We start from the raw sequence: 26640 nt of genomic DNA, 5'->3' as shown, positions 1-26640 counted from the left end.
AGGCTCCCTGATCAGTGGAGAGTCTGTTTCTCCCTCCCCTTCCCTCCCCCTCTCATGTGCTCACACTCTCTGCTTCTCCCTCTCCCTCTCTCCCCCGCTCGTGTGCTCACGCTCTCTCTCTCTTTCTCTCTCTCAATAAAATCTTAAAATGTGTTTGAAATTGCCTTATATGTGGTACAGTAGCCAACTATGCATAATTTCTCTCTCTCTCAGCCAACTGAAGAAATATGAAAAAGTTATCCATGTTACATGTTAGGGCTACAAAATCATCATGTAGTTCTGTTACATATGCTATAGACCTTGTTTCATATGGGGTTATGTTACATTAAGAAAAAACAGAATAAAAATAAAACAATTACTTAAGAGATTATAAAAAGAAAATGCCTGGGGCGCCTGGGTAGCTCAGTAAGTTAAGCATCTGACTCTTGATTTCAGCTCAGGTCATCATCTCAGGCTCAGTGGTAATGAGCCCTATGTTGGGCTCCTCGCTGGGTGTGGAGCCTGCTTGAGATTCTCTCTCTCCCTCTCCCTGTGCCCCTCCCCTCACTCACTCACTCTTGAAAGAAAAACAGAGAGAGAAAAAAAAAAGAAAATGCCTAAAATTAACAGCGGATGAGCATAGGTAACATTTCTAAATCACAAAGTTGCAAGAAGAGTCCTATAAGTTGAGAGGAAATTTTAGGGCAAAACTATTTTATAAAAGATGCTATAAGATAAACTGTATGGAGCTAATGAGGATGGGCTCTCTTTAAGCTTTGAAGAATACATTAATATAACTATCTTAGGCTCTGAAGCCTCCAAATTCTCCTTTCTGCAAGATATATTTTCCTGGCCAAATCTTGGTGTGCCTCTAAAATGGGCAGTATATTTCCCCATTACCAACCCCTTTGTTGGTAATACAAAGGCTCATCTTTCTATTCTTTCACTTACTGTAAAAAGGCAATTCTGCATGTCAGATATTGGTAACAGGGTATGCCAGGAGTAATCTTTGGTTTGTAGTCTATTTTCAAATAAAATCTCTTGTATAGTTTTGACAACAGATTTTAGATAATTAATGTCTAGTTACCTCACATCTTCACCTTCCTCTAAAATAGACAAACAGATAGTACATTTTTCCTCTGTGTCTTCCTCAGTCCCTTCTTCCCCATCTTGTTTGCAGTGCAGTTTCCTCTGTGAGAACCAATCAGTTGTTACCTTATTAGTAGAGATGACATTATTGAACAACTGAGTAAAGTCTGCGTTTATTTGAAAAACAAAAACAAAACAAAACCACACATTCACACCCACAACTTATTTCCCAGGTACGGCTGTCATGAATTTCATGGATGAATTAAGTGACTACCACCAACTGTTCTTTTAAGACCCTTAAATAGCATCAAAAGCAAAATCAAATGTAATAGAAATTCATTAGTTTTAATTCATTAGTTTCTATTATTTTTAATCCACAATTAGGAATGATACATGATATAAACTCTATTTTTGTCCCGTCATGAGAATAGCTACATGAACTTTACTTTACTAATGACTATTTCAAATAATACCCAAATAAATTAATGCTAATTATAGTCTTTAGCTTAGATAGTTGAAAGGATTTAAATTTAGTGGATAGTCTTAGAAAACAGATAAAATACAAAGAACAATAATTTTCATACTTTTATTATCCTCTGTGTAGCAGAGGACATTGTTGTTTGTTGAAAGAAACTTACTTAACATGTCTGCTCCTTAACTTCTAGATATACTATACTACAACATAAGGAATTGAGGGTAGAATATAAGAAATGTAGATCAATTAAATGTCCAAATAAACTGCTAGTTAAATTATGGTACTGCCATATGATGAAATTTTGTATATACTATTAAATGGGTGACCTGTGAGTGCAGAAAGAAGAAGAAAAGAAAATGTGCAAAATTGTGTGCATATCATCCCCTTTGTGTTACTTTTGAAAGGGAAAGAAAAAATGCATACTAATGCACATTACTGTAAATGCATAAAAATATCTGGAAGATTACCTACAAAAGCGTTAACTATGATTTTTCTTCTGGGAAGGAAGACGGGGGTCGGCAGGGTAAGAAATTTCAAGTATTTTTTTTAGACCTTCAATTATTAAAAGAACAAAACAAAACAAAACTATGACATGTGTTGTTTTAGTAATAAATAATGTAGTTGCTAGACTCCACAATCTCAAAAAAGGTCCATAATATTCAATCTTATGCACTTCAACAATAACATAGACATTTCATAGGATAAATTCTTACCTTTTTGTATTTATGTGGATATGTACATCTTTCAATTGTCCCCTGTGATGCACCACGATTCACATTTCCTAATCTTTCTTCCAAATGAATCAGTTCCTGAAGGTAAAGAATAATTAGTATCAAAAGCCAGCATGATTATTTCTTGAACAGCACTGTTAATATTGTAAAAGCAGTAAAGTTCCATATTTATAAGCCTCAATGTAAATACAAAAGCCATATATGATAAGGCAAATGTTTATAATTCTTTCCTCAGCCAATGCAGTAGTATGGCAAAGTTATGCTTACAGATTAGGACACCATATTACTACATGGTGCTATAAAAGTCAGTATGTATGCGTGGAGAAGATGAAATCTTTAAGTGAAATAGGGAAACAAATCAAAGGATAGTTCAAAGTCCCTCTGACTCCAACTTCCAAACTGACATGAAGAAACAAAACAAAACTTCAAATCATATTCAAATGATTTGGTCTTCCTGAAAATTCAAAAAACATAGTTAGCTATGAACTGAATTACTAAGGTTTCTTTTGTCCAGTAATGTTTCTCTAAAAATAAGCTTAGTCAAAAGCAATTGAGATTTTCCCTGTACATTTAATGGTATAGTTCTTTATCTGATATTTATATTGATTTTAAAAATTTCTTTATTCTTTTATATTAGATGTTTTCATTTACTCATCTTAAAATACTTGAATAACTTTGATACTAAGATTAATATTGTCTATAAACCTTTCTGTGATAACCCCCAGAAGCAGTATCAAAAATTCAGACATCGTGCTGCCTTCTGATCTCCAGCCAGTGCAGCAATCCTACTCAACTGTGAATACTAATAATACATATATTCTCTCTCTACATTAAAAATAACTGTGGCAAATATCTTCATTAATTGTATTACACACCTCAAAATTGCCCCTGAAAGGACCTCTGAATGATGTTCCATCCAATCCTGATGAAATGTAACGAATATGAGGATAGCCTGCCATGTCAGGAACCTATTTTAATAGAAGACACAGGCTAAATCAAGTAAGAGTAGGCTTGAGTTTTAACACATAAATAACTGAGACTCCATTCTCTCCATTCAGCTACTCACAAAATTCAACTTCAATAAGTTTCCAAGTAAGCACTCTGTAAAGGGTTAGGTTTCTCTTCAAATATAATCTCACAGAATAACTATTAAAATACAAGCAAAAAAAAAAAAAAAAAGAATTGCTGTTCCATGAGATAACAGGTTTCTTCTACTTGATTTATTTTGCACAAAGAATCCTAAATAGAAAATACCCAAAGTTAATAATGATGCTCTTGGTAGTCTATAAAGAGTAAAATTTTCCTAAGATTTTGTCACTTTCAGAGAACTTTATTAAACCATATTATGAAATAAAAATGCACAGAACTTTCCTACAAAACTTATTTCCCTTCCTCTAACTTCCTAATAGCCAAAGGTACTCTGGCTCCTTTTTATGTTTCGTTCTGTTGGTGAAAGTTTTATAGTGTTTTCTAATTTTGTGTTAGGCATACTCAATCTTCATTATTCATGAATTTGCCTACTTGATAAAAATTATAACTCCAAAATCAATACCTGTGCCTTCTCAATCACTCACGGGCACATACACAGGAGAAAAAAAATTTAAGATGCCTGACATGTAGAACAAGGCTCTGCCTTCTTGCTTCAGCTCTTATACTATAAACAAGGGTCTTTTTTGTGATCTATTTAAGTGCCAGCTATCTAGGTTTCCATTTTTGTGCTTTTTATTGGTGACTTTGTTTTTAAAGTGGCCACCAAACTCAAGTGCTGGGGGATAGTGTTCCTAAGTGCTAGAAGGCTATGATATGCCTTATGGATAAAATGTGTGTAGATAAGCTTCATTCAGGTATGAGTTTTATTGGCCATGAGCTCAATGTTTGTGACTCAGTAATACATAACATATCAAATAAGGTATCTTTAAACTGAAACAGACATCAAAACAAGGTTATGTACTGACTGGCTGTTGTGACCAGATAAACACGGTGACCAGAGGCTTGCAGTAACCTAACCCTATATTTACTGCAAGAATAATGGCTCTAGGACACCTGGGTGGCTCAGCTGGTTAAGCAACTGCCTTTGGCTCAGGTCATGATCCTGGAGTCTCAGGATCGAGTCTTGCATCGGGCTCCCTGCTCAGCAGGGAGTCTGCTTCTCCCTCTGACTCTCCCCCCTTCTCATGCTCTCTCTCTCAATAAAATCTTTAAAAAACAAAAAAAAAAGAATAATGGCTCTATATTTACTTAGTGTTTGCACAACTTTATAACATGTAACTGTTGTACATAACAACAGTAGACTGTATTAGGAAAGGGAGATTCTGGGATAGAGCACCATTCCTCCATCATTATAAATAAATCTCCAACATTATTTTTTAGTCAGCTTCCACTGAATACTTCCACAACATACTTCTAACAAGTTTATAGCTTTAAAAGACAATTTGTATGTAGAAAAGAATTTAAAATAAGCAATAACTTTTAACCTTCAAATAGCCTACTATTCAAATATCTACAACTTACAATCAAAATCAATACTGCCAAGCTCTCAGCAGATAACCTAATCTCCTACACATCTCTAAGGAAAATAAAAAATAAGAAAGGAACTCTTGCCCCTCAAATTATTTAAACCTGCACTTGCCCTGTAACCTTCCCTCTGTCTACTTTGTTCCTGAGTCCCGGTTTCTTGGGAGGGCAGCTTTATATCTTATTGCTGAGTAACCCCCATCCCTAAGACCTACAAATACCAACTTACTTGGAGTTCCTTGTGCTTTTGCTATTTGACAGCTCCTGACATGCTATAAACACTGTTTAAGAGTACCATTCTCAATTCCAAAGCCTAAGTTGCAGGTATAATAAAGCATCTTGGAAACCATTCCTGCAAGGTCTTTACTCCCACAAGATGAAAAAACTTCCTTACTCCGTACCACTTTTATAACTAGTAGGTATTATGAATAGTGAACTCATATTTTTGCTGAACTTGTTCTTTAGAATTCAAACAGGTATCAACAAGATCTGAATCTGTTCAAATAAGACAGAGAATCAGTATAGTCCTGCAGATCAAAAAATAAAGGATGAATGCAACAGAACAGACCTATTAGTAGCTTTGACAAAATAAAGCATATGTTCTAGTCATAGTGGATCAAGATTGTCATCTTGGTATAAAAGAAAAAACTATCATTTTTTATATTAAGAAGAGTACATTTCACAATGCAAATATATATAGACTTTAATATATCTTTTTATAGCACAGTTTCAATCTAATAAATAATAATTCTCAAATTCCATTAAAACACCCATAACAATTAATAACATTTAAAAATTTTCCAATAAAATATTTAATTTAGAAAAGGAAGAATACTTTTAGGAGACTATATCAGAATTTTGAAATTTTTCTATTTTACCATTAAAGGAAGAGCTCCCAATTGTAAGTGATGAAGTCGTGGTGGTGCATGGTAATGGGCCAAGTGAGGATGCAGTGCTCCAGGCGTATAAGTAGCTGCAGTTACTCCAGCTTCAATTCCCAGTTCCCTGACAAAGGATGAAAACAAAGGATGACAAAGGATGGCTACCTTTTAGCCATCCTTATAGTGTCTTTATTATCAACAGAAATGGGGGAGTATATTTACATTTTTAAAAGTAATACAAAGTTTCTTAATTGGCACAGCTGAGAAAAAGATAATTTAGCTCCAAATATTTAATTAATAATTTCAAATTCATTTCAGCATTTAAAACTCAAAAATTCAATTTTGTGACCATGAGAAGCAAAGCATCTGTACTCAGTTTCACATCCTACAAAGGAAGGAAATATGATAAATGACCCTTAAGGTTCCTTCCAATCTAAAAGTCTGATTCTACTTGAGGATCATAAAAAATAGTTTCATTTTCTGGTTTATATGAATGTTACAGATGCTCCCAGGGCTTCTGTTTGTTGGATAGTGTCTGTGGGTTGTTGGCATCAAGATAATTAGAAGAACAAACACTTCTATACCTTATAAAGTAAGGGTAAACAAAATTTTTAGAAAGAGTTAATTGGTAAATGCCAAATTTTCATTTACTTATTCTCATTTTATGTTTTGCCTCATGATGTCATTGTGGATCAAGGTCTCAATCTCTACCTACAGACAATGGATTCGGAAAGAAAAATTAATGCAAATGCTTCCATTTCTTTAAAAAAGACCACATGTCTAGGACACAGGCTCGATTTCCCTTGTCAATAAACAGGGGTTAGGAGTGGTAAAGCAAATTTGAGTACAAAGGTGGGGGAGTGGATAAGGAAGTTGTGAAAGATCCATTTAGGGATTTAACTTTGATGGCAGATATCCCTGAAAAACAAAAAGCTCTACTTCTGTTTGACATGGTTCTCTGCCCCAGAACTCAAGTTCCTCTTCCCACTGCAGGTTTCTATAACTTGCCCAGAGACAGTGCCTCACAGATAAGCTGGAATTCAGTTTCTCATCACCCTTCTGCATGGCATCCCACTACAAAGCATCTGTTCTGACATTTCTACCAGACTGCTGAGCGTAACTTTGAAATAAACAAGATACTGACCAGGCAGATCTCTCAGGAGCCTGTCGAGGATGTGAGGACATAGTCTGAGGCACATGAATATGATGCCCATGACCATAATTTGGGTGCATCCTATGTGGATGGGGTGGGGGCCGTTCATGTGCCCGCCTGGAAACACAGAACACAAAAAGACCACTGGAAATAATTGAATAATTGGTTATTTCTTAATGTAGAAAAAACAATCTAGTATTAATATTATAAACATCTATAAATTAGTAATAAAATTACTTTTATAAATTATAAAAAATAAAATGATGTAATGATAAATAAATCAAGAAACCATAACCCCACAAATCTCAGTGCTTATTACAATGCCTCCAAATTCAAATATCATCCAAGGAAAAAGGCAATTTTAACATTATCTTGTATACCTTCTTTATAGCAGCTATTTTAAAGAGAATAATGGGAAATGGATGGGAATAAAGCTTTAAAAATTAAACACCTCAGCAAATGCTAGGCACAAAGAAGTTATTTTATATAAACATATAAGGGAAGAAAACAAACTATTTTTTTTGCTTTGCTTCTATATTGTAATGACATTCATTCATTTTAATGGATAAAACTTATTTTAAGAGAAAACACTTTTAACCTTGCGCATTTTTTAAACACATGCAAGTACATGTTAACGTATCTGGGAAACTGATATTAGCTCCATTCACATTCTTTATTCTGCATCCCAGATTATTATATTTTCTCTTTTTAGTCTAAAGTCAGCCAAATTTATAAATATAAACAGTCATAAAGTTCTAAACAAATGGCACTTAAAAAAACAAAACTATTCCAGGGATTCATTTTTATAGTCTAATCCCTAGTTTCTATCAGTTTCTCATGTATTTACAGATTTTGCATGTTTAAGCTTAATGATTTAAAACAAGTAATTTTCTAGATACGGGAAGATATGAATTTTAAATTGCCAACTTTCTATATAGAGAGTTACTATATTAGAATGCCAGTAATAGCCAGAGATTCTGGGAATAACCTTACATAACTAAAGAAGTAGTTATCCATGTGCTAGATCATTAATTAGATCAAGAGTTTTGCAAACAAAGAGTTTTGCAAACACATTCTGGAAAGGGCTAAATGGTAAATATTGTTGGCTCTTTAGGCAGTATGATCTCTACTGTAACTACTCGATTTAATCTTTGTGGTGTGAAAGAAGACACAGACAATACAGAAATGAACAAGTGTAGCTGTTTACCTATAAAACTCTATAAACAAGCAAAACTAGACCAACAGAGTTTGCTACCATGAATTAGGAAATCATAGCCTGAATTTTCAAAAAGTTCAATTATAGTCTTTTCATGATGTTTGGAGAGTATATTTTAATATTTATGTTTATAAAGAAACTAAGTGAAGAAGACTGTTTTTTCAATGTCAGCTGTTGAAAATTCTACTGGTATGCTTCTCTCTGGCTGGTAACCTATATTAAATCTTTGACAACTTTACATGTTGTTCCTCAGGATCATCAATTTTAACATTAATCTCTACTATGGGATACTGAAGAAAATGACGAACAAGAGACTGGTTTACGAAAATAAATGACCCTGGGTCATATCCTGAAAACGGTTTGATTTCTTTAAATAACCTGATAGAAACTTGCTTTGTAAGCACCTACAACTCAGGACAAGACAAAGGAAGATTCTAGTTAGTAAAGAATTCCCTAGTGAACTGAGGATTTAGTAGAGTTACATCACTTCTAAAGATTTTTAGTTTTAAAAACCCACAGAAATAGAAGGAAAAGGAACACAAAGTGATCATCTTAAAAAAAACAACCATAAAACATACGTTGGATGCTGCATCATCCTCCTTCTTTGAACTTCCATTCTCTGCATCACTTCATGAGGATGCAGTCTCTGTGCTGGAGGTGCCGTGGCTGGAATATGGTGTGAAATTGGCTGGTGTGTGGGAGGGAGATGCTGAGGGATTGGTGCAGCTGTACTGGCTAAATGAGTTGGGGGTGGGGGTGCCACGGGGTGAGATGTTGCATGAGAAGATATCTGAGAATGGAAAGCATGTACAGGATGAGGAATAACATAATCCACTTGAGGTGGAGGCTGAGTCTGAGGAGGAGGGTTTCCATGAGAATGGGGACAGGCAGAGGCTTGATGATGAAGTGGTCTTGTCAAAGAAGCATCTGTAAAAAAAAATACGGACACCACGCAATTGAGCATATATTGCTGTTATACATTCCTTTTGTCTTTTACAAACATATTAGTACACATTTAATTTTTATGAATACTTTATTAAGGCTTGAGTCTGCTCAATTCTGCTTTGCACCCTGCTTTCTTCTTTGAATAATCTTAGGTATCTTCTCATGTCAATATATATAGTTTTACTTCATTCACAGCTTCGCAGCATTCTATTAATGTACCAAAATTTATTAAAGAAATCACCACTGATACAATTGGGAAACAACCCAAATGCTGCACTAAACACCTGTGTGTATGAAGCCTCTTGTGCTCACTCTTTCACACATACATGCATATGAGTGCGCGCACACATGCACTACTCATGGACGGCTTCTGCGACATAAATTCTGTAAGGAATTCTTAGTCGGAGAAAATCACTTAAACTCAGATACCAGGTGACAAAATACCCTTCCCAAAAGGTTACCATAATTAATGTTTCCGTGAACAGTATCAGGAGTGCCTGATTACCCCTAATTACTAAACTTATTAAATGCCAATCTAAGAAAAATCTTGTATTTATTAACCACTCATACTTCTTCCCAGAATTACCTATTCATATTCTTAGGCTATTGTTCACCTTTTTTCTCATTGGTCTATAAGTATTCTTTGTATACATGGAAGGTTTGTCATAAGGTATAAACACTTTTCCAAATTGTCTTTTATTAATTTTATTTTACCATATGCAAGTTTTCTGCTTTTGTGAAGTCAAATGTAGAAGTTATACTTTTATAAATACATAAATCTTGCTTTCCTTCATGATTACTGGTTATAGAGCACTATAGAGAAGAAAGGAACTCATGAGTTCTTCTGGGCAAGACTGCAAAGATATTCCTTTCATGCTGCTCTTCTCTCTTCCTGCCCCATGCCTTTTTTTCCTGTGCTACATTTAAGATGATGAAGGGACATATTTGCCAAGAACCTGAAATGGAAACCAGCCTTAATAAAAATGGCTTCCCCCATTTCTTCATTCTTTGTTTCAAAGTGGCTGTTGAAAAATCCCTCTGAGGAATACACATCTCCCTTACTCTAAGAGACATGCATCTGTTTGAGGTTTAAAAATATGTTTGTCTCCTCCTTGGATTTCAGTCCCAATTTCACTGTATTTGTAAGACCTTCTTGGAATCTGATATTGAGGTATGGCCATTCTCTACTTTCATGACAGAAGAGTTTCCTTCAATTTTAATCACTTCTTATTCAGCAGGGGTGAAAGTTAGGTAACCATGAACTCATTCAGCCAAATTTTCAAAGGACACCTTGCTGGCATGTATTTAAAGAAGCTTTCATTAAGTTCAATATAAACTCTGAGACAAAATTTTTAAGTGATTTTCTAAATGTCACATTTTCAAATCAAGGCTTTACTCCAAGAAAACTCAGTACTTGGTCATAAAAAAAGAAGTCACTATGTTTTACCATTGTTAACTATCCTTCCTCAAATTCAGAGTATTTTTTCCAGTTTCAATTCAAAGTTTTCATTACTATAATCATTATACAAGAAATAATATTGACAAATACTATAAAATTTTTAAGTTTTGTTTTAGAATGAATCAATTTATTTAAGTTTAACTCTTCAGCATTTTTTCAGCTTTATTGAGGTATAATTAACAAATACAATTATATATATTTGAAGTGTACAAGATGATGATTTGAAATACATATACTTTGTGAAATGATTACTACAATCAGGTTCATTAACACATCCATTACCTCACACAGTTATGATTTTTTGTGTGTGTGGTGAAAAGTTCAGCCATTGTTATAATTCACTGTATAGTCTAAACAAAATAGATTGCTAACCACTGTAGAAAGGTGACATTCTGCATTCCCACAGACCATCTCCCTTCCTTCTCTATTTTATATGTTCTTGCCAGTAAAAAAAAAAAGAAAAAAGAAAAAAAAAGTTCTTGATATTGGTTCCTAAAAGTTCAACATGTCACGTTGACCCAGCAATCTCACTCTAACAAGTTACCCAAGAGCAAACTAAGAAACTACAATATAACCATCAATAGAGAACTGATTTAATATACAATGGAATATTATGAGGATACTGAGAACAGCAACCTAGATTTTTATGGCTAATATGGAAAAAATCTAAGATATACTGTTAACATTTTTTTAAAAAAGAAAAAACTCAAAGAGGCAAATAATATGCTTGTTATGATCCACTGTTTTAAAAGGAGAGACATATATATACTTTTGTGTGTACAAAGAAAACTTCTGGAAGGTTTTATAAGCTACAGTTACTACCTTCAAGGTATTAAGATCAGTGGGATGTGAGGGAAGGGCTTTTAACTTCTCATCTTATGTCATTCTACAGTTTGAACTTTTTTACAATGTACAGAAGTTACTTTAATAATAAAAGTAAAACAAGTTTAAATCATAAAACACTTCTTTATTAAGGCATTTAAAAAGAAATGCACTCACTTATAAACTGCTTCAATATATTATGGGGGGGAGGCAGAAAACCACACATTTTGAGTTCCTAATAAAAGACAATCAATTAAAGATCACTATCAATAGGTATCACAAAACAGCCTGTACAGCAGAATTTGCCCATTGGTCAATGCTTTGCAAAAACTGTTCCAAAACCTGTTTTCTAACTTATACTTTATATCTTAAGTTGTATTATTGAAAAGGTAAATGATATTATCCCAAGGTTTCACTGTACACATTCTGGGTTGACTCCAGCTATATCTGCAAGACCCAGATTTTTTAAATTCTAGGGATGGAAAGAAATCTAATGAGATATTATATAACTGAAAATTATCCCTTGCATGCAATCAGAAAAAAAGCAAATGTCCTTGCCAACCTCCTAGTGTACTCCTGGTATGAATTTTCAGTGATGAAAACATCACAGTATTAATTAAGTTTCTCATTTGATTATTAGCCTATAATGTAACAAAGTAGTAAATATGTATTACACAGCCTAAGAGCACTTCTCACTTCTTATGATACTCACAGATCTCACAGATTTCAATTTCTTTAGAAAAAGCATGTCTGACTTTAATTGCCTGCATCAAAATGAATAGATAAACCTTTTCGCAATCAGCCAAGCTTTCTGTGCATACCTCATGCCTTTCTCTCGTATGCTTCAGCTGACCTTCAGAATCCTTGGTCAAAATTTACTTTCTTGTGCCTAACAATGACTACTAAACTTTCAAACTGTCTGTTACTCCTAAAGGATAAATCTCAATCCCCTAGGGTTTTCTTTTATAGGAATCTAAGGTGCCATTCAATGTAGTTCAAGTTCATATATTAAAATATAAAAGAGACAAAATATAATACTTTTTATTTCCCTGACCTTTTTAAACAACATCTGTCTTTTCTACCTTAGAAGACTGTTTTGGGAATGTGGGGTGAAGAGAGGACAAAATGGAAAAAATATACCCCACTCTTAGGCCAAGGAAATACTAAAAATTTATGAATTAGGATTATTGAAAGGTTATTTCATGGAGGAATGTACAATGCCTCTAAGTTCTCTGCCTGTTAAATTTATACTTACAAGGAGGTGGCATATAATGTCGACATGATGACAGTGAGGCTTGTGGAGGGGGCTGGGGCTGGGGCTGCGCAACCATGCTTGATCCAAAACCATCTATTGATAATGGCTGACTCGGGGCGGCAGCAGCAGCCTGATGGCCAAAGATTGCAGCTCGGGAAGAAGAAACAGGGCAGCAGGGGTCAAATGCAGATGCTCCGTGAAAACCACCACTTCCATGACTTCTGATACCATTGTTGCTCAGGTCTACTGGCAATGCCTGCTGTATAAAGAGGAACTATAAATCTTTCTAAAGTTTGGTCAAAACACCGTTTCATGTTATATTAGGAAAGTACTCCGGGCGCCTGGGTGGCTCAGTTGGTTAAGCGACTGCCTTCGGCTCAGGTCATGATCCTGGAGTCCCGGGATCGAGTCCCGCAACGGGCTCCCTGCTCAGCAGGGAGTCTGCTTCTCCCTCTGACCCTCTTCCCTCTCGTGCTCTCTATCTCTCATTCTCTCTCTCTCAAATAAATAAAATCTTAAAAAAAAAAAGTACTCCAATTGCAATCTAGAAAAATATAATCTCTAAATTAAAATTTAAAAAATAGTGAAATTTTTAGTATGAAGACCTATTCAGCACCAAAAAAATACTATGTGTATCTTGGATTATAAGAATTGTAGTGATTATATATTTAAAATCTATAATCAGTTTTTAAAAATCAAGCATAAAATCATGCTACAAGATGAACAAAAGTTAATTTATATATTATTTCAAGGTCTATTTCTCTTTCATTATCTAGATCTTAGGGAGAAAGAAACTTCCAAATCAGAGTTCCATATTCTTCTTTACCCCCAAATTTTATTAATTTAGGACTCCTTTGGAAAACACACAGTCAAACCACTGAAAAGATTAGGATTCTAGGTAAAAACTTCCTGTCCTGTTTCTAAACTGTATTCAGCAAGCATTCAACTGAAACTCTAACAATACAGACATTATCCAAGATAGCAAACAGTGTGTCATTATTCAAGATGAAGCATGAGCTAGCTTTGCCTCCTAACCTTTGCATTTACAAAAAAATTAGAAATATGATTTTAGGGAAGGTCCATTTACTCAGTTGGAAAATAAACCAAAGAATCTAGATTCCATGTCTACTCGTCAGTAATTAAGTTTATTCCCCATAAGCATTTTGAAAAGTTCTAAGTGAAACATTTCACTCCATCACAAACTATTCCAGAGCAGATTACAAAAACAGAACTGCTTCTTTGTATTCTTAAGTGATTTAAATACAAGTCTTTGCTTAGTGTTCAGTATAGCTGTAATTTTAAACATGTGATTAAAGAAAATAAAAATTAAAAAAATAATTTGATGCTACATATGAATTTATATGCAAGAATTGTTCCATACTAAAAGCTGAGGAGCTGAAGATGAAGAAGCTAGGGAAATGCATTATTAGAGGCCCAGGTCACCCAGCAGTCCCTGCAGGAACCACTGTGGTCTCCATACTTCCAATGGACTCCAGGTTTGAGGGGTAACAGAAACAAAAGGAACTCTGAATGCTAAAAGGAAAGGAGGATGATGGCACAGAAGCTGTGGGAAGATGAAAAAGAACTTCTTTCTTCTTCTAGATCATGTATCTACAATCCATTAAGCAAATGTCTGGCCTCTTTGAGTTGACAAATACAATGTATGTCCCTCAATTTAAGTAATAAGGTTTAAGAACAATATTGTAAGACTGTGAATTTGTATCTCCTTCCTATTTTCCTATTTAGGCTAAGACTTGGCAAATGGACTGGATTATCAACATACTATGAAGTTGAGCAAATTTCCTATCTTTTTCTCCAGTCAGTGATTAAGAACACTCCCAGAGAGTGAGTAAAGTAGGGTGCGTGTCCTCCTAGAAGAAACCGGGGCTAAAGTTAAAAGTAAAGAATAAAAAGAGAAGGGAGAAAAACCAAGAAAGAGAAGCCTCTTCATAATTCCAACAGTTCACTCAATTCTTACTCTAAAAGAAAAAGAGAGGGTAAGCAAGATCAGTACAGAAATGGCAAGTACTGGGGTGCCTGGGTGGCTCAGTCTTTAAGTGTCTGCCTTCAGCTTGGGTCACATGATCCCAGCATCCTGGGATCAAGCCCCGAATCGGGCTCCCTGCTCAGCGGGAAGCCTGCTTCTCCCTCTCCCACCCCTTTGCTGTATCTCACTATATCTCTCACTGCCAAATAAATAAATTCTTAAAAAGACAGTATTAAAAAAATAAATAAATGCAAAGGGTGTGTGACTGATTATTCAAAATGAAGCATGAGCTAGCTTTGCCTCATAACCTTTCCATTTATAAGTATTACTTTACAAAGATCCTAAGTAATGCATAATGCTAACTGAACTATCCTCTCAAAAGAGAAAGCTACATCCAAAGGAGTATAGTAAGGGCTACAGAGTATCAAGTGACTACTGCACCTTCTCTGTTATCAGGCCAAATCCTCCCCAACCGTTTTCTGCCCACCCACAATCTGACACTAATCATAACACATCTACACAATCACAAATCCTCAGATTAGTTTGCTTCTCCTACTCCTCAACTTCCTGCTGTGCCCACACAGGTCTCAACTGGAGACTGACATTATCTCATGAGCATGTGGCTGATTTCAGAGTCCTCCAATGTCTATATGAGTCTCAAACTGTTCATATTGTTAAAGCTTCACTCTCTGTTCTCCTTCATACCCATTATCACCACTGACTGCCTGATCCTGTTGATTTTCCTCAAGTTTTGTGTGCAGTCCAAATATATCTACTTAGGGCGCCTGGGTGGCTCAGTTGGTTAAGCGACTGCCTTCGGCTCAGGTCATGATCCTGGAGTCCCAGGATCAAGTCCAGCGTCGGGCTCCCTGCTCAGCAGGGAGTCTGCTTCTCCCTCTGACCCCTCCCCCCTCTCATGTGCTCTCTCTCAAATAAATAAAATCTTAAAAAAAAAAACCAAATACATCTACTTAGCGATAAGTGAAAAGATTACATTTGTTTTACAGTGAACAAAATTAGAAGAGATTCTACCTATAATTAACTCACTCAGGTTAAAAGAAAATGTTGCATACACACTTGATCTCTCAAACTATTATTTTATTAGTTCAACAACAATATTCTGTAAACAAAAACCCCACATTTTGGTAGCTCTTATTCAAGAATGTGGGAGAAGTCAGCAAATCCACTTCTTCACCATTTTCCTATGGTACTTCTAAACCCTCTCTTTCAGCTCATATTTTTAGTGAAAGAAAATTTTGCTTCTAAGCAGGGCCTTACATTCAGTCCACTAAAAAGTTTTTTCTTGATGCTTCCTCATACCCAAGAGGCAGAACAGGTTTAGATTATCAGTAGATGTTAATACTTACAACTGTTAGGACAACCAAAACAGTCTAACATCTATTTGATTATATTTCCTATTAAACTCTTTCAAATTTACTCTTGAGAACAGCAGCTTGTCTTTTGTTTGGTTTTAAGGGAACATCCCTCTTTCTTAATAATTTTTACTTGTCAGATCCAGAAGAGATAACCATCAAAATTTAAAAAGATGAAGCCAGTACTCTAGGAAATGTCAGGGGATACAGAAAAGCAGTTGCTCTGAATTTTCTTTTTGACTATTTTCTAGTATGTCAGTTATAGTTTTACCTTGAAATTATGTTTTGTTTTTCAAAGTATGTACCTACCCAGGTTATGTCACAATTTTAGAGATGATACAGCAAAAGTTAAAATAGCATGTAATACATGACTTTCATTTATTCCACATGATCACCAATACTTTATTATTATTTGACATTTCAAGCATTCATCAATAATATCAACTAAATTACTTAATTATAATTTTGTTACTGATACTTCAATTCCCAATGAACTAAAAACCTCATCTGCTCCTGAGAAACTATGTCACTGGTTTGTATCTGAGAAGGCAGTTTGTTTCTAGATGAGTGGAGATACAGGCAGCTCCAGAGAAAAAGGTAGAGGGTAAAAGACTAAGAAAATTTCCCAATTTCTCATCAATCAGGTTGACAGTGCAATTTCAACACTGTGAAATAAAATTCCAAAGATCAGATTCACCTGTATTTAACTAAAAACACCAAAAACCATTTCAGAATAAAAAAAACAGTATCACTTCTAATTTTCTACATCCCAGGCCTTCTCAGTTAGTTGTAATTAACTTAGACCATCAGAAAATCCTAGAGAATAAAAAAAAAAAAAAATCACAGACCACTAAATTGGGCCACTTTTGCAAGGGCAACAAGAATGATTTATTTAGTATATAAAATTCAGCATTAGGGTTCTTTTTCTTTTTCTTCCTGAACCAAGCACAATTTTTTTTTTAAAGATTTTATTTATTTGACAGAGAGAGACAGGGCGAAGAGAGGGAACACAAGCAGGGGGAGTGGGAGAGGGAGAAGCAGGCTTCCTGCTGAGCAGGGAGCCTGATGCGGGACTCGATCCCAGGACCCTGGGATCATGACCTGAGCCAAAAGCAGACGCTTAACGACTGAGCCACCCAGGCGCCCTACAAGCACAATTTTTAAAAATTAAGAAAAAGAAAAAAGAAAACCTCATTCCACATACCTGGTCATGATAGCTGGTACCAGAACTACTGTTGGCTCCACATGGTGCTTGTACTTGTGGAGGTCTTTCCACAGGGCAAGAAGGATCACTAAAGGAGGGAGAAACTGGGACAGGCGGGTGGGGAGTATGATGGTGGTGGTGATGATGCTGAAAATGGTGGCCATGCTGCTGAAAGCAACTTGTGTGTGGATGTCCTAATGCATGGTGATTCTGTGATGACCCTCCACATGGTGAGTGCTGCGGACAGCAGGAAGGTAATCTTGGCATTGCAGGAGGGCCAGTTTCTGTTACAGCACTAGATGCAGTTCTCCTTGAGTCATCTTGAAACAAACAAAAATGCACAGAACAATCAAATGATCAAATATCACTGTGTAAAAAATAGGGACTGTGTATAAATAAGTAAATAAAGAATTGTTTAGTAAATTCAAATCTCTGTAAATAAGAATGTGATAGCACCATATTCTTAACATGCATGTCACATAATTTTGGGCAGTTATCTTCACTGGGATTTTTCTGAAAGCCTAAATTCCTCAGGAGGCTCATATTTACTACGATGGTGTCTTTTTGTAAATTTTTTTAAGTTTTATTTATTTAAGTAATATCTACACCCAACGTGGGGCTCGAACTCACCTCCAACTGGGCCAGCCAGGCACCCCTACCATGATGTTTAAATGGCCCAGTCAGTTGGAGCGAGCAACTCCAGTATCACTATTCTGGCCCTATTTCTGGAGTAACCAAGACCAGGGATACCCTGATTCTATTTGGGTCACAGAACCTAACCAATCTCTTCTGGGCCAATGGACTGATTATGAATATTCTAGTTATTCACAAATAATACAAAAATCCAACCCAAACTGGCTGAAATATTAAAGGAATTTACAGGCTCACATAAATGAATCTGGGTGGGGTGCTTCAGGTTCTGGTTGTTGTATCTGATTGCAGCAAACCTCCCTGTAATTTCCCTGTGTCTGCCCTCCAATACATGTTCTATCCTGCCTTTCCTGATTCTCTTCTGGGCAAGGTCTGTGATCTAAACCCTGTTAGGCTGTATCTCCATTCTAAATCTCTTTACGTTGTTTTTTCCCCAAGCTCCTAGTCTGTCCTATTTGGGCTAATTTCTTGTACTCTTTTGTAAAGGTTCTTAACCTTGGAACTAGAATTCAGGAATCTGTGAACTTGGATGGAAAAAAATTACTAATTTTTACTAATTTCTAATTGCCTCCTGGAATTAATAGTACCTTGTTAGCACCAGTTGAGAGGTTAAATATTATAAGTAACTTGTAACAACAACAAAAAAGTTGACAAGGTATTTACTTTTATTTTTTTTAAGCTCCCTCTCTTAAGATTTATTTATTTGAGGAGGGGGTGCGCAGAGGGAGGGAGAGGGGGAGAGAGAGAGAGAGAATCTCCAGGAGACTCCTCACTGAGCGTGGAGCCTAACCACAACCCTGAGATCATGACCTCAGCTGAAATCAAGAGTTGGACACTTAACAGACTGAGCCACCCAGGCACCCCAACGTGTTTACCTTTAAAACATAAATTATAGCAGATCCAAAGTCAGTTCTATAATTATGTCACTTTCATTCATTTGCATTCTAATTTTCTTAAATAACCTGGACAAAGTTACAAGTAGCTTATCAGGAAGAGACTACGATCAACAGCCTATCTTTGCTATGCTGAATCAAACATTAATTATTTTCCATATGCTGTAATATTTGTAGCAATAACTATTATAGTAGCTTTACTTCTGGCAACATTTTCAGGGTTTTACCTCAGCTCCCATAAAAAAGTGTTGCACAAATGAGTATCATTTATTATGTTACTTCATAAAAAATGATCAAAAACCTCTGGAACACTAAATCCATTCAGTGGGTAGACTAAATGACGTTCATAGTTCCTTCCAATTCAGATGCTTTAATTATACAAATCCAGCTATTTGAGGATTATGTGTAACTCTGAAATGTAGGACGGGGGGCTCCTGGGTGGCTCAGTTGGTTAAGTGTCTGCCTAGCGCTCAGGTCTTGTGAGATCAAGTCCCACATCAGGCTCCCTGCTTAGCGGGGAGTCTGCTTCTCCTTCTCCGTTTGCCTTTCCCTGCCACCCACCCCCCTGCTTATGTGCTCGCTCTCTCGCTCTGTCTCAAATAAAAATCTTAAAAAAATAAAAAATGACAAAAATAAAATAAAATGTAGGAGTGTGTAAGCAGAGCAAAAGATCTGTGGACTAATAAGGCTGTGAATGAAGTGACAGATATCATACTTATTTGTTGAGAAAGAACTTGCCCTCTTTGTCTTCAAATATTCCTAATACAAAAATCAGAGTGAGACAAGAGGAAGCATTACTATATGTACAGCTGAACAAATATTTAAAAGGTCCTATCACTAACAGTGTGGCCTCAAAAAGACTGATCTTATAGTTCTACTTCTTAGGGTACAGTTTTGGCTTCCAATTAAATCAATAATCTATTTGCCTAGAGTGCAGAACCTCTTTGTTCCTTAAACAGGCTAGCAACCCAAAGTAAAGGCAACTGAATCTCCTCTTGTTCCAGAGTTAATGACCAAGGAAAACTGCCATAAATTAGAAGTGAAATACAAATACCTACCCGAGCAAATAAAACACTTCCTTTTAATTAGAATTAGCCCACAGAGTGTCCACTAAAAATGAGACAATAACAAACCTGCACCAGAGAAATTAATTCCATTGCCCAGTGACATAAAGCTGGTTAAAGTACTTTCATTGTAATTCTAGCAGGATTATTAGATGTATTCACCCATCTATCCATTCATTTGGCAAGTCTTACACATAATAATGGTATGGTAAAGGATCTACAAAAGGCACTGGAAAATACAATGGTGAAAACGAAAGTCCCGGCTTTTTTTTTTTTTTCTTCTTAAAGTAGGCTCCATGCCCAGCCTGGAGCCCAATGGGGAACTTGAACTCATGACCCTGAGATCAAGACCTGAGCTGATATCAAGAGTTGGATGCTTAACCAACTAAGCCACCCAGGCACCCCGAAAGTCCTGACCTTTAAAATAACTTATGATGTTGTCTGCCTCTCTTGTTTTATCTCTGGCAACTAGAAACAGGCCTGCATAATGTAGGTGGTTCAATAAGCTGTTGCTAAATATAAATTAACCTCACAAGGGAAAAGAGGCATGCATGGAGCTAAGTGCTAAGAAGAGAAAAACTTGATCTTTAGTTCTCTCAAGGAGATCATTGTCAAGTATGGACAAAATTTGAGATATAAATCAACCAGCATGAGAACAGAAGCACTGGGTTCTAATGTAGTATAGGGCAATGTTGTGCCCCAGGGAATATCTGGCAACACCTGGAGATACTTTTGGTTGTCACAACTGGAGAGGAAGTGGTACTACTGATATTTAGTAGATAGAGGCCAAAAATGCTGCTAAATATTCTACCATGCACAGGGTAGCCCCCCATACAAAGAACTGTGCAGCACAAAGACAAGAGTGTCAAGAATGAGAAATAAAGGAAGAGTACAGGCATAAAGGAGGAGAGAGTACAGGCTCCAAGCCAGGCTTCCTAGGTCTGAATACTTATTCCATTATCATATAACCATGGGCAAGTTACTTCACCTATAAAATAAGAAAAGTAATAGAATCCGCCTTGTAAGTTATTACAAAAATCAGTTAATGTAGGTAAATCATACACCAATATTATGAGCTCAACAGATGTTAGCTATTATTATCCACTAGAACGTTAGTTCTGTTAGGGAAGAAAATTTATGTTTTCTTCCCACTGCCTAGAACAGTGCCTGATTTATAGTGTGCAATCAATATTTAAATAAATGAATATATAAGATATTATGCATGGATAAAGCAAGGAGCACATAGAAAAGTCAGAGAGATGATGAGCTGCCTGGGGCATGTTGAGTTTGAGGTGACCGCAGAATGTTCCAGAGGAGATTTCCAACAGGCAGCTGGATATGAAAATTTAAAACAAAGAGAGGGCTCTGGAAACACAAATGGAAGGTCACTGGCATACTGGTGGTAGCTGAAAACACATGCAGTTATGAGATGGGCCAGTGAGAAAGGATAAGAATAGAGTCCTTGGAGAAAACACAGATGACAAGAAGATTACTGCCAGACTTTTCAACACGTTCGCTTTGACAGGAGTCAGAAGCAAGTTAAAGGAAGGAGTTTAAGGTACAGGAGATCCACTTAAGTGTGTAAGACTTAACACAAATGTACACATGCACACTAAGGGAATGGAACAAGCAAAGATGCTGAGAAGGTAACTGTTAAAGCAAGGTCAAGAACACAAGAAGGACAAGAGGTAGAGCACCAATAAAGGGACTGGAAAGAACAGAAAGGAGTTAAAAGACCAGGAGTCAGGAGAGAAGGATAGGTATAAAAGTTTTCATGGAAGCGTTGGAAGTTAATGAATGCTTAAGAACCTTCATTTACTTTTATTTACTTTTCCCTGGAGGAATCAAAGTCTTGAGGAGAATGAGAGAATTTTGGAATAGCCACTAAGGGGAAAGAAAGAGAATTAAATGAGATACATCACACTATGGCAACTTATTACCAAAAGCCCAAGATTAGATACCATAAATTCATGAGGCACCAATCTGCTTGGTTCTATAATTTTGACCAGCCCCATCTAAAAACCTGGATAGGAGTGATGCTTGATGGCTTGAGTGAGTCAAGGTTGGAAATATGAAAGAAGGTATAAAGTAAGGACAGGATGTGAAGAAAATAGGAGACTGATGTTCTACAGAGTCTTAGCAGGAAATGAAGTCAGGAGAACTGAGTGCCCCTAATGTCATATGAGTACCTGTATGTGCTTCTATTAGGTTTATACAGAGGAACAATCTGGCCTGGAACAAGGTTCTCCTAAGTCTAGAGAAACACAACACAAGCAAGTCTATCCCAAAGGTAGTCGTCAATATAGGTAAAGTAGTATTATGAGAAAACCATTCAGACAGTGAAGTCACTACCCCAGATACTAAATGTGAATTCTGAGGGACCAAGAGTCTTAAAAAAATAAGTAAATAAAAGCTTTGTACGTGTCACATAAAATCTAGACAAGATGAGAGTATATAAAGCTACCAGGAGAAAAAAGTAAATAAGAAGAGTTCAAATCTTTGCCTCAAAGATTATTATTGACTTTGAAAGTATTTAACTTCCAGATTTCTTCATTTCTGAAATGGGAAGAGTAATATTAGTAACAAGGAAATTTTTAAGAATTAAATAATAATACATAAAATAACATATAAGACAATAGGGTACTCAGGAAAGAGTGTACACTCAAAAAATGAAATAAAAATTAGCCCATTTCATTTCTTTTTTTTACAGAGAGAGACACAGCGATGGAGGGAACACAAGCAGGGGGAGTGGGAGAGGGAGAAGCAGGCTTCACGCTGAGCAGGGAGCCTGATGTGGGGCTCGATCCCAGGACTCTGGAATCATGACCTGAGCAGAAGGCAGGCGCTTAATGACTGAGCCACCCAGGCGCCCCAGCCCATTTCATTTCTCCCTACATTTTATTTTCAAAGAATACAGTATTTAAAAGACATCTTTGGGAAACCTCCTTGGACTTTGGATTCTACTCTCAATTTTCCACAAAGGTGAGGCCTAAATCCAGCCACAAGAAGATTTCCTAATCTGCTCAATAGAAGCTATAGTGATATTTTAAGAATTAAATAAGATACTATTAAAAGTAAAAAATGGGGGCGCCTGGGTGGCTCAGTCATTAAGCGTCTGCCTTTGGCTCATGTCAGGATCCCGGGGTCCTGGGATCGAGCCCCGCACTGGGCTCCCTGCTCCACAGGAAGCCTGCTTCTCCCTCTCCCACTCCCCCTGCTTGTGTTCCCTCTCTTGCTGTGTCTCTCTCTGTCAAATAAATAAAATCTTAAAAAAAAAAAAGTAAAAAATGATAGCATAAGGTGGTTTCATTATTAATGGTGATACAGTCAAATCTATGAGCTACACGGTCTACAACATCCCAGTTAGTAAATGTTTAGCAAGTTCCTATCTCCATGCCATTGTCCGGGAAAGAAAGAAGGCTAGCTTAATGCTCAGTTAAACAGGGGATAGGAAAAAGAACCAGAGATATCATTGCTAACTGAAACATAATAAATAATCTGAGGGGGGCGCCTGGGTGGCTCAGTCGTTAAGCATCTGCTTTCGGCTCAGGTCATGATCCCAGGGTCCTGGGATCGAGCCCCACATCAGGCTCCCTGCTCCGCAGGAAGCCTGCTTCTCCCTCTCCCACTCCCCCTGCTTGTGTTCCCGCTCTCACTGTATCTCTCTCTGTCAAATAAATAAATAAAATCTTTAAAATAAATAAATAAATAATCTCAGGTAAGAGCTGAAACACTTAAAACATAGGAGGTTTTAAAACATATCTTTGTGATCCTGGGTTAGGAAATGGCTTCTTAGATATGACAGCAAAAAAAAACAAACAAAAAAAAAATTGAGAAAATGGACATCATCAAACTTTTTAAAAAATTCCCATCCTCATTTTCAATTCTTTTGGGGACACACCTAGGAGTGAGACTGTAGGTCACAGGGTAACTATGGTTTAACTTTTTGAGGACCCGCCAAAGTGTTCTCCATAGCAGCTGCAGCATTTTATATTTTATATTCCCACCAGATGTACATTAGGGTTCCAATTCCTCTACATTCTTGTCAACACTGGTTATTTTCTGATTTCCTGTTCTTTGGTTTTGTTTTGTTTTGTTTGAATAATAGACATCCTGATAAGGATAAAGTAGTGCTTCACTGTGATTCTGATTTACATTTCTCTAATAACTAATGATGCTGTTTTCATGTCCTTCTTGATCAACTGAGTATCTTCTTTGAAAAAATACCTATGCAAATTCTTTGCCCATTTTTAAACTGGGGTATCTGTCTTTTTATTGTTGAGCTATGTAAGCTCTTTATATAGCCTGGATACTAGACCCTTATCAGATATATGATTTTCAAGTATTTTTCTCCCATTCTGTAGGCTGTCTTTTCACTTTCTTGATAATGTCTTTTGATGTACAAAAGTTTTAAATTTTGATGAAGTTTACCTATTTTTTCTTTTGTTATTATGCTTTTAGTCAGCCATTTAATTCTCGCTGATCTCTTTCAGTTGAGCTATGATACTTTGGTAATATATAGCACACAAACTCAAATATGAAATCATAGTCTAATTCTGAAGAGACTACTTTGCTCACATACAGTTTATTCTAAGAATATGCTCTTGCTAATATAGCTAAAATCTTAAAATCAATACTTTTTCTAACAAGAGTAATGAAAGAGTCCTCCCCCACTTTATTACATACCTCCTATAGAAGTACCAGTCATACTATTGCTTGTAAGAGTAGCTGAAGTCTCTGACACTGTGGAGGGTTGGCTACCAGTGACAGCTGAAGCAGTATCAGAGGCCTGCTCAGAGGTAGATGGATTTGAATTGTTAATGGAAGTGCTTGTGGTTTGGGATTCCATTCTTGCAGAAGTGGTTGGTACTACAGTAGGTTCTACAAAATACAAAATGTTTATTTAGCATTTCAAAATATATTAGGAGATAGGTTATATTTTAATTCAAGGTAACATTTTTATAATTATTTAAAGAAACTTGGAAAATAACTCTAATAAGCACAACATATAATTTAAAAACTTTCATAAAGCTAGCTGCAACATTAAAATGACATGTAACTAAAATAGGATTACTGCATTTTTTTTTTAAGATTTTATTTATTTGACAGAGACAGAGATAGTGAGAGCAGGAACACAAGCAGTGGGAGTGGGAGAGGGAGAAGCAGGCTTCCCGCCGAGCAGGGAGCCTGACGTGGGACTCCATCCCAGGACCCTGGGATCATGACCTGAGCAGAAAGCAGACGCTTAATGACTGAGCCACCCAGGCGCCCTATGATTACTGCATTTAAAAAAATCCAACACATATGTATATTCCAGTAATTCAGGTGATTATCACAGTTTTTTGGGTAACAACTATGTAAATTTTCTGATCACAAAGAAAACAATGAGAAAAGGAAAAGTATAAGTCTCTTTATATTATTGTCATACACACTGTCGCAGGCTGTCAGAACAATATTAGAAATTACACTTTCCCTGGTACAGAATGGATTCTAGAGTCCGACTGCTTGGATAAGCAATTCTGATTTCACCACTGACACTACAGTCATGGATAACTTACTTAACCACTCTCCATTTCCTCATCTGTAGAATTGGGAAATACAGAATTTTCTTCACACAACTATTGTTAGGATGAACTGAGGTCACACATTCAAAGCACTCTGTATAATGATTTATATATAGTAACCACTTAAATATTAGCTATGACTTTTAAACCTGTTTTAATCTTTTTTACAGGTTTTGTATGTTTTCAAAAAAATTTTTGCAAATATAAATATTCATCAGTGTATTCTAATAAAATTTGTAGAAAGTAAAAGAAATTTCAGGCAGACCTCGACTTATGTACAAGTTCACTTTAGACTCTAATTATAAAATAGTTGTTTAAAAAGATTAAGTCTGTCCAAAGAATAGTCACAACAACTGGCTCAGAAAAGGGACTCTCTTAATGTGATACAGAATGAAAGGACAAACTATTGTATACAATGCAGTGCTCTAAGCTGAAACACAAATAGTCCCTGTTGATCTCCATGGGACAATGTACTTTGGACGCTTAAACAAATATATTTGCTTAAACCTAAAAAGCGGAAGGAAGAACCTCTGTTTATTTGTAAATGCTATATCTCAGTTTCTCAACCTTAGCAGTATTGATATTTTGGGTTGGGTGATTCTTAGCTAGGGATGGGAGTCAGGGTAGGGGCATGGCTGTCCTGTGCATCGTAGGATGTTTATAGCAGCATCCTGGGCCTCTACCCATTAAATATTAGTAGTACCGCCCCACAACTCTAAGAACCAAAAATGTCTATAGATATTGCCAACTCTCTTCTGGGGCACAAAATGGTCACCACTTAAGAACTACTGGTCTAACTGACATACTTAGTATTTTGGACTTATTTTTAATAAGATAGATGCTTTCCACCGAGAGAAACTAGCAGAGAGATAGGGCATCTACAGATCCCTGGGATATTTACAACTCCCTAAAAATATTCTGGTTGAACTAATTCCAGTGGGTTAAAAGACTACTCTGTCACCTTCTCCTACTTACTGGCTGACAGATGTCCCAGGGGAAAACACAGTTTCCAAAGCAGTAATCCTAAATAAATTAACTCTGAGAAATCTCTAATCCATCCCTAATATAAAAATCACTGTTTTACAGATAAAAACTGAGATAAGGTTGAATGAAATGGAGACAGTGGGAATAAATTATCTCTTCATGAACATCTTAATTCCAAAGTAGTGATACTCTGAAAGTTATGATCATCCAAGCTGCAAACAATCCATATAAGAGCTGACTGCAGAAGGCCTGTAACTCTACCTTATGTATCCTTTCCCCAATTTATAGTTAACAAATTCAAATATGGCTCATCATCTTCCTTTAAGGAAATTATGACTGACCATTTCCTTCTAAGATGTAACTAATACCTGAAGGTAATTCTCAATATGTGGGGAAATTCA

The 26640-nt window shown here is 36.2% G+C and overlaps 1 protein-coding gene and 1 long non-coding RNA gene across 12 annotated transcripts in view; one reads left to right on the top strand and one right to left on the bottom strand.

Annotated features, from left to right (window-relative positions):
• Positions 1-15332, top strand: part of LOC114206318 (uncharacterized) — a 28504-nt gene extending 13172 nt beyond the window's left edge. For 3 of the 5 annotated variants that reach the window (XR_015768557.1, XR_015768556.1, XR_015768553.1), the window contains one exon: positions 6663-8747. This is a non-coding gene — a long non-coding RNA (uncharacterized LOC114206318). Of the gene's footprint in view, positions 1-6662; positions 8748-14265 lie in introns of those variants that run through there. The other 2 variants (XR_015768555.1, XR_015768554.1) reach the window with 2 other exon arrangements.
• The window catches only part of RNF111 (ring finger protein 111), an 89856-nt gene that overhangs the window by 2798 nt on the left and 60418 nt on the right, over positions 1-26640 (bottom strand). For 2 of the 7 annotated variants that reach the window (XM_028099976.2, XM_028099977.2), the window contains exons 5-13: positions 24378-24572; positions 17084-17403; positions 12520-12778; positions 8617-8965; positions 6814-6966; positions 5667-5793; positions 3150-3242; positions 2257-2352; positions 1067-1194 (exon numbers count right to left, since the gene is read on the bottom strand). In XM_028099976.2, the coding sequence (XP_027955777.1) occupies positions 1067-1194; positions 2257-2352; positions 3150-3242; positions 5667-5793; positions 6814-6966; positions 8617-8965; positions 12520-12778; positions 17084-17403; positions 24378-24572 (1720 nt within the window). The remainder of the gene's footprint in view (positions 1-1066; positions 1195-2256; positions 2353-3149; positions 3243-5666; positions 5794-6813; positions 6967-8616; positions 8966-12519; positions 12779-17083; positions 17404-24377; positions 24573-26640) is intronic. The other 5 variants (XM_088024813.1, XM_028099978.2, XM_088024815.1 and 2 more) reach the window with 5 other exon arrangements.

This window comes from Eumetopias jubatus, unplaced genomic scaffold, assembly GCF_037043125.1.
Source record: "Eumetopias jubatus isolate StellerSeaLion01/CBP00866 unplaced genomic scaffold, mEumJub1_p1.0 scaffold_7, whole genome shotgun sequence".
NCBI lineage: Eukaryota > Metazoa > Chordata > Mammalia > Carnivora > Otariidae > Eumetopias > Eumetopias jubatus.
This window is presented reverse-complemented; position numbering and strand designations above follow the sequence as displayed.